At 44.3% G+C, this 9,018-nt stretch overlaps 1 protein-coding gene across 1 annotated transcript; it reads left to right on the forward strand.

Annotated features, from left to right (window-relative positions):
* Positions 1-7,461: 7,461 nt before the first annotated feature.
* On the forward strand, positions 7,462-8,148 carry LOC308102871 (exosome complex component RRP46-like; the record flags this gene model as incomplete). Its single annotated transcript, XM_080452727.1, has 1 exon — positions 7,462-8,148. The coding sequence occupies one exon, from the start codon at positions 7,462-7,464 to the stop codon at positions 8,122-8,124; it is 663 nt and encodes a 220-aa protein (XP_080308853.1). The 3' UTR covers positions 8,125-8,148.
* Between the last annotated feature and the right edge of the window lie 870 nt (positions 8,149-9,018).

Genomic DNA, 9,018 nt, shown 5'->3' on the forward strand with positions numbered 1-9,018 from the left:
ACACACGCACACACACGCACACACACGCACACACACGCACACACACGCACACACACCGCTACCTTCCATTGACATGGCTATGCTTACACTGCTCTTTCAGCCTCTCTCTGGTTTCATTAATGTTATGTCTACACAGCAGTCTGTGTGTGATGGCCTAGTGTATGTCCTATTGTCTGCACTCCCTTACTGGGTGTTGGATATTCTATCCACTAAAAATGATTGTATGTTCGGACTGTCTAAAATGCTCTTGCATCATCCTAAAACAAAGCCATAGATGTTTTCCGCACCATTTATTTTTGGTTGAAATATCACCCCAGGACGCGCTTACAGTATGGTTTCATCTTGACTAGAGGAGCTTAGCATCAGATGTTTGGTTAAAAGTGCCAATCTAGTGTCATTATTTTACTAGTATCATCATGTTAGTATGTGTGTGTGAGGAGGATTCTGTGTCCCGTTGAAGAATGTTTTATTTTATTGGAAGCATCACACAAAGGCTACATTTACTCTACGTTAACCATTTAAATCCTATATACTTTTGACCGGGGTCCCCCAGGGGTATATACTTGGTCCTCTCCTTTTTTCCCTCTACACACCAAATATCTTGACAGATAATAGCCGATCTACATCACAGTGTGACGTGTTGTGAGCTTGTAGATCTACTATTTTTACCGAATGTCTGCCCAAGAATAGGGAAGCTAGGGTTGTGGTTCATTTCCTAGAACCGAATTTATGGCCACAATCCTACATCTCTGACAATGAAGGTCACTCCTATCCACACCCACGCTCCTACTTTCCTCTCCCTTTTGATGTAAGTCTCCACAATTGTATTTTGTGATGGCCATAAGAGCGGGTGGGTGGTTCTCTGCTGTTGTCACAATGGGCAATGCTTTACCGCAGAGCACGGAATCAGGACGCAGTATATTAATATCTTGCTCTAGTAAAGTTATTCTTTGTCCGCAACCCTGCGAGAACATTGTCTTGACCCACTTATGGGTTTTGAGCCCTTGGTTGAGAAACACCGGTTGAGAGTGTGGGACATATTGTTCAGATCATTATACAGTAGATGGTCCCTGGAGTCCTCTGGTCATTTTCTTTTGAAGCCACTGAATGACGTAAACTTGTTTTGCCACCCTGTTCTAAGAGCAAGCCACTGTCTTTGCCTTCTGCAGCACTGTTTCTCTAGATCTCTCTCTCTCACACGTACACACACACACACACACACACACACACACACACACACACACACACACACACACACACACACACACACACACACACACACACACACACACACACACACACACACACACACACACACACACACACACACACACACACACACACACCCCTTGATACGTGTGTGTGTGTGTGTGTGTGTGTGTGTGTGTGTGTGTGTGTGTGTGTGTGTGTGTGTGTGTGTGTGTGTGTGTGTGTGTGTGTGCGTGTGTGCGTGTGTGTGTGTGTGTGTGTGTGTGTGTGTGTGTGTGTGTGTGTCAAAATGTTTCACTGGAAACGGTAATCACTTCTCAATTCACAATTCTCGCAAACGCCCTATTGTTCATCTATCTATAAATGCAAGGAATCTGTGTGTGTGTGTGTGTGTGTGTGTGTGTGTGTGTGTGTGTGTGTGTGTGTGTGTGTGTGTGTGTGTGTGTGTGTGTGTGTGTGTGTGTGTGTGTGTGTGTGTGTGTGTGTGTGTTAGTTAGTAGCTTTACAGTAAGCCCAGTTTTGGGCCGTTTGGCCAGCAGCTCTGTTTCTTCTTGGCAGGTGCATCACCATTTTGACCAAACACATAGTGGGGAACAGCCAAAATGCTTGCCCTTAATTAGAGAGACATCTGTCAACAATCAGCCGGTACGAGGTGCTGATGGCTTTTAAAGAGCGTGATTACAGTTTGCATCAGTTGAAACGTCAAGACTTATCTCACCATGGGCATCCACACACACTGCCAGCCCTAAGCTAGGCTAGACCATATGCTAGACCATTCTAAGCCCAAAGCTGGACCAGAAATGGGATTTGTATAACATCCAAATCCCCTCTACCCGTAACACCTTGGCGCCATGATCTTTCCAGGATCCCTCCACACCTTTGGCCTTCCTGCTGGCAAATCCCTCCTCCCATCCCACAAGGCTGAGGAGGGTTCGGTTTCATTGCCATTCTGAGGCAGGAAGCCTTCTGTCTGGTCCTTTTATGGCACTGGATATTCATCTCCTACCTTATTCATACACACTAGCTTTGTGCAGGGGACTGTCAGATGAATTGCACGCTAGTAATACTATAGAGATATCACATTGCAAGTACAGACTATTACAACATATTTTAAAGATGGAGGGTTGTGCCAATCCAACTACTGGTTTCTGATGCCTGGTAGAAATTTAGAATTGGAGATTATACCTGTTTTTGGCAGAATAATATGCTGTGATGTGAATGAATATGTTAGGCATTTCACATGTTACTATATTTTAGGTTATCATGCTGATATTACTGGGTGCTGGTAGAGAGCTGAAATGGATTTAAGAAGAAAAGGACATTTATTAATGAAATTGTTGCCTAAATGAAGAAAATGTGAATTAACCTAATCTATGATCCAGCTCACTAATTTTACTAACAATCCAAAATGCTGCATTATGAAGCCAGTAACACGTGTGTGAATCATGCAGCGACTGAAAGATGCATAAGACATCGCCTATCCACACAGATGTGCACGCACGCGCACACGCGCACGCACACGCACACACACACACACACACACACACACACACACACACACACACACACACACACACACACACACACACACACACACACACACACACACACACACACACACACACACAGAGTGTACAATGACCTTCCCCATCTTTCAGTCTCTGCAATACAACTTATCAAAACTTCAAAGTCGTTTCAATGAAAAGTCACTCACAATGACCCATTACAACTTTGAAAAGAAACATAAACATAAGAAATACATTTTCCTGTGGCTTTTATCTTCACTGGAACTTCAGTCATGTAGGACAGAACAATACGTTCTTCATCAAACCAATACACACATGAAAGTACATAAAGGATGATGGATGTTTGTATGTGTTCATGAGTGTACAACGCCTCCAAAAATAAAGTCAAATATAATTTTACCCATGCATGTGCAAACTTGAAATGTGATGGGTCAAAAGCTGTAGGATAGAAGGACATCTGTTCTGGGAACTGGGGTGGAACAGGTTTAGTTCAAATTCAGGGCTCCCATCGCACAGAGCACGTAGCCGTCCATCATGCTTTAAGAAGTGGTTTAAAAAGTCTGATTATTAAGTTGATATGTCAAGATATCCCAGATGTCTCTCGGACATGAAGTGATACTAGGCTAGGCTACAGGTGGAAGACGTGCATTTTAAATAGATACCTTTATTATCCTTTGGGGGAAATTCAGTCACCCAGAGGCGGCACAGCAGTTTAGGGTAACTAGAGTTACAGGTAAAGAGTAAAGAAAAAAAAAGTACTGTTGTGACCAACAGCACGGCCACCTGGCCCGCCTGTTTTATAAAAAATTTAACACAATAACACTCATGTTCAACATGCTAGATTACATTTCTGATGGACTCCGCACTGACGTTCAAAAGATTATGAATGATCTGGGCCAGATTATCAATATATTATTGCATTGGGTGAGTGCTCATTTTCTTTGCATGGAGATGAGCAGTGAGGACAGAGGGAGGGAGCGAGAAAGGAAGAGAAAGATATGTATTTATTTCAATTAGTAGTAGCCTATACACTTTACTGCCAATAGAATTAAATACTTAAATACTTGCCAAGAGGCAATACCCATTGCCTCTTGGCAAACCTGCAGCAAAACCTGCAGCGTCTCTGTCATGCTTTAACCGGTGGTTTAAATAAAGAAGAACATAGCTGAGAATGAATGAGTGATTAAGTTGATACTGTTTAACTGAGGATAAGGTTTGAAATAAGTTTAGGCTTACGCATAGTTTTACTGAGGTTAAGTTTAGGAATAGGTTTAGGTTTTGGCACCGTTTTGCTGAGGTTATGTTTAGGAATAAGGTTAGGTTGTGCATAGTTTTACTGAGGTTACGTTTAGGAATACCTGGTGGCGACCGTTCCGAGGTCGCCAGATTTGACCCGGGCGAGTGTGTTTTGGGGCGAGCGTTCTTGTATTCGTCTTAAAGTGAATGGGAGAAGACACTCTTATTGGTCTAATTTATGTTATACCCAAAACACACCCATGACTAATTCAGAGACTTAATACCACCCCTTTGACCCTACCGGCAAGCTTTGCGCCAAATAATGCGCTGTCTAAGCAGCAGGTTGAAGATGGACACCCCGACGCAAATGCACCCTGCGTTCTGCGCCATAGATTGCCATAAATAGGCCCTGAGGGTGTAAAAATGTTGCCAATGTGTAATAATTAGTTAAAAATAGATACATGAACACTGAGAATATTTGTATTTGAGTGTATTTCTGTGTGAAAATGGCCATACCAGACATGGGGGTGTCACTCAGCGTGGTCGAGAACATGCATAGGGATTTCAACCAGGACACAGCTGTAGGCCTAATAAGATTATTGCCAAATAACCTGCAGCCAGTGTGTGTGATGATGAACTTTAACGACGGCTAATTTTGGCCGTCGTTAAAGCAAACTGGGCAAACTAAAGAGTCACGAAGCAGTTCTGCGCTGTAACCTGAAGTGCTTTATCTTCATAAACTCATATCTCTAAAAGCTGGTATTAAAACACACAAAGGCTTATTTCCTACAAGACTCTGTTCTTGCTTGTTCTGTGTGTAGTGTAGTGTCCCTCCCTCGACCATAAACTTACTGACCCTCTCTCTTGCTGCAGTAGCTCTCAGAGCTGCACTTACTCCTCCGGAGGAAGAAAAATCAATGAGGCCACAGAAGGAGGCGGTATTGGTAACACTATAAAACTGTCAGTGCTGGATATATTATGAACGCCTTTACAGCCTCGACACAAAGCAGGCGCCTTGGGTTATTCTACGTGGCTCTGCTCCTGCTTGTGATTTCTTTGATTGATGGGTGTATAATCTACATAATTATCAGCAAAAGTAAATAGAAATCCACCATTATTCTATAATATCCTATTGCTAGTGCACTGTATATGTTCTCTTACACGTACAAATTGCCTTGTGGGAGGATGGACGGTGGGTGGGCGTCACAAACAAAACATGCCCATGTAGGGGGGTCTCTGTGAATGGTGAGTACGTCACAAACAAAGCTTTGTGAAGATTTGAAAGTCGCATAGTGGCCTGAAAATCTACTGATCACACAATGACGATGATAATTTTGTCTGTGTGATTAGGTACTGTTGGTAGGTAGGTAGGTAGATGTGTGTGTGTGTGTGTGCGTGCATGTGCGTGCATGTGCGTGCGTGCGTGCGTGCGTGCGTGCGAGCGTGCGTGCGTGCGTGCGTATGTATGTATATAGGTTATATACAGTATGATAGCAGAGAGACAGGAAACCACAGACAGAGAGGGTGGTCATGCAACACTGGCCTCAAGCCTGAATTGAACTGAGGAAGTTGTAATTATATGGTCGACACACTATCCGGTCATCTACTGGTGCTCCCTTTCAGATGACATTTTGAATTGAGTGAATTTGAAAATTTACCTCAAGTTCAGTCATGCATATTACTGTACTCGTATGTTGCACACACACACACACACACACACACACACACACACACACACACACACACACACACACACACACACACACACACACACACACACACACACACACACACACACACACACACACACACACACACACACACACACACACACCGTTTGTCGGAAAACCTCTGATAAGAGCTGATGTGAAGACATGGTTCTTTCACCACTCAAACTTCTCATCATGAAGGTGGCACAGTGGAGTACCATTGGCTCCGTGCCTGGCACTGCCCTGGCCTCCCGAGAGCTGCTTATCAGGTGTCACACAAGGGGCCTCTCTCCTGCTTTTTTCCTTCACATAGTGGTTTTTAAGCCACGCAGAGTCTTTACAGGAGCATAACTTAATGCCTAGTAGAGCTTCTACTGTCACTGGGGGATTTCTTCCATCTGATATCTCCACCCAAAGATGCTTTTTAGTCTAAGGATTTTGGTTCTCTGGTTAAAAGAAGATCTGTCCCAAACCAGCCATATTGGACCAACAAAATAGTCTCCAAGGTTTTGTATGTTAGCTTAACCAGAGGAAAACCTTTTTAAGAGTATACTGAATTTAAGTTAGTCTTGGCATGGCGATAAAAGAGCACTATATGCTATTTGAGGCTAATGCTAATCTAGCCTATCTTTAACATGCCCTTGCGCAGAACGTCTGCAATTGCACGGCAGGCCTCTTCGCCCAAGCGTGGGAACAGGGGACATAAAAGGGTACAGGCTCAACACCAGGCTAAGTGAATCAGTCACTCTGATGTAGCGAGTGTCTCTTCAACATTATTGGCAATTAGCCACTGATAACTGGACAGGAAAGGCAGCAGACAAGGGGGTTTGCCTAGAGTGTGAAGGTCACAGCCGAGATCTGAGGGTTGAACAATAATGCAACACTGGTCTCAGAAGAGCTAACGCTATCGCACGCTAACACCTCACCAGATCAGGGAGGCAGTAGAACACCATGGAGGGGGGGGGGGTGGTTTGGAAAGAGGCCAGTCTCCTTTCTTTCTTGCACTCACTCTCTTTATAGCCTAACTCCCTTTCTCTCTGTATCTCTCTGTGTGTAGCTGACACTGACCTCCAAAAGGAGGCCTGAGTACTCATGGGGAAATATTATACATTGTAGGAATGCATTTTGAGTGAAGGGAGACATGAACAAAACACTGTGTTTCTAGGTTAGATTACCTTCTAGATTGGATTAGTTTCTAGATTTTCTTGATAGATGGATTTCTAGGTATATAGATAGATCGCTCCTCCATGGTGGCACTTTAGCGCACGGTGAGACTTTAACTTGCGCTGATTGGTCAGCTGATCTAAGCTCTAGTCTAGGGCTATCAGTTAACACCCTCTCGGTCCTTTTATCACTCCCCTCACCCAGTGCAAATAAAGGCTGCCTGGGTATCTTCTTATATCAAAACTATCGGGCCGCGTCACTTCTATGTCGCACCGCCAATCAGATTGATATGCCCAAATATGGAGATATATATCTGTCAGCTCTGGTCCCTTTTATGCCCATATATGGAGATCTCTGTATCTGTGACTCCTTGTCCCATATATGGGCATGCCCCATTTTGTGCCCATATATGGGGCTGACAGATTTATTTGTGTCTGATGTCATGGACACATTGAGGTTAGACAGCACACTCCATATTTGGGCGTAGCTGCATTGGGAACTCTTATATGGTTATGGCTGGTGACTTAAGCCAATTTTGATATAAGGATTGGTATATATACGGTAAATATACGTCACACAGGAGCGACCGTCCATGCCTTGTTGAACAGAACATATCGATGGAGAAACAGGAGCTTCCTAATGTTATTAGATTGAGGGAGTTTGGCTGCGAGCAGAGCTTATTGTCCAGACCCGATGGCTCTGCCTCCTTCACACAAGGGGACACTAGTATGTTGGCAGGAGCGTACGGCCCAGCAGAGGTCAAAGTCAGCAAGGAGATCTATGATCGTGCAACGTTGGAGGTCTTGATACAGCCCAAAGTAGGACTGCCAAGTGTCCGAGAGCGAGGGCGAGAGCAGTGCGTGCGTGAGACATGCGAGGCAGCTCTGCTGTCTTCCCTCCACCCTCGCTCGTCCCTCACTCTCATCCTCCAGGTGGTGCACGATGACGGCTCACTTTTATCTTGCTGCTTGAACGCTGCGTGCATGGCATTAATGGACGCAGGCATGGCCATGAGCTGTCTGTTCTGTGGAGTCACCTGTGCCATCGACACCGACGGTCAGATCATCACTGACCCCACTGCAGCTCAGGAAAAGGAAAGTCGAGCTCTGATGACCTTCGCCATCGACAGTACGGAACGCAGGGTGATGATGTCATCAACCAAAGGATCGTTTTCAGTCCATGAGCTGCAGCAGTGTATAGCCGTCAGTCAGAAAGCATCGGAGAAGATCTTCCAGTTCTACAGAGAGTCCGTCAGGCGGCGATATTCCAAAACACTCTGAAGACGAATCTGACCTCTTATTCCCTGTGTGTGTGTGTGTGTGTGTGTGTGTGTGTGTGTGTGTGTGTGTGTGTGTGTGTGTGTGTGTGTGTGTGTGTGTGAGAGTACTTGGGTGACACAGGAAGGGGGGCACAGAGTGTAAACTAATAATCTTTTGCTGAGTAAAAAATGTAACCTTATTTATAATTTGTTATAAGATGGCGTCACTCAACACTTGATGAAAATAAGTAATTGCAGTGCTGCAACACCATGATTACAACAAAGTATAAATTAGGCTTCAGACCAACAAGGGTACATGTGGGTAATCAGCTACACATGAACACAGCTTTGAATAGAAACAGCTGCACACTGACTCAGCTATGGTACCTACAGTATGATAAAAGCTACAATATAGACATAAAGCTTGGAGCGTTTAAAGTGAGTTGTAAGCCTTTCCTTTTTAAATGACTTCACTGCCCTTGCAGTGCACCAAATTAGGAGGATGTGCATATTTTTTTTCCGAAGGAGTGGCCAAACCTGCCATTGTCTTGAATGTACAAACAACACAGGTAACAATATTGCGTTTTTTTGTCAGACAGGTCATTTACAGCGACATATTTTCCTGTCCCATCGCAAACACATTAATGTGACGTAAATTCCCTTCCCCTATTTGCATATAATAGGACATGACATCACTGTATCTAAAAGAATCAATGTGTGTGTTTGTGTGGGTGTGCACGAGTGTGGGGACCTGTCATAGATTGTGGGATCGTTGTCAAGGATCTGGTGGACTGGTGACGGCCAGTTTCAGCAGCTCCGATGAAAGGAAAAGACAGCTGCGGCGCTGCCTGGTAAAGGAATGATTACACACAAGCATACATGTGAGGTCAAATTCCCAACTCACAGACAAACCTCA

The sequence above is a fragment of the Gymnoscopelus braueri genome, assembly GCF_963280865.1.
Source record: "Gymnoscopelus braueri genome assembly, chromosome: 16".
In the NCBI taxonomy this organism is placed as follows: Eukaryota; Metazoa; Chordata; class Actinopteri; order Myctophiformes; family Myctophidae; genus Gymnoscopelus; species Gymnoscopelus braueri.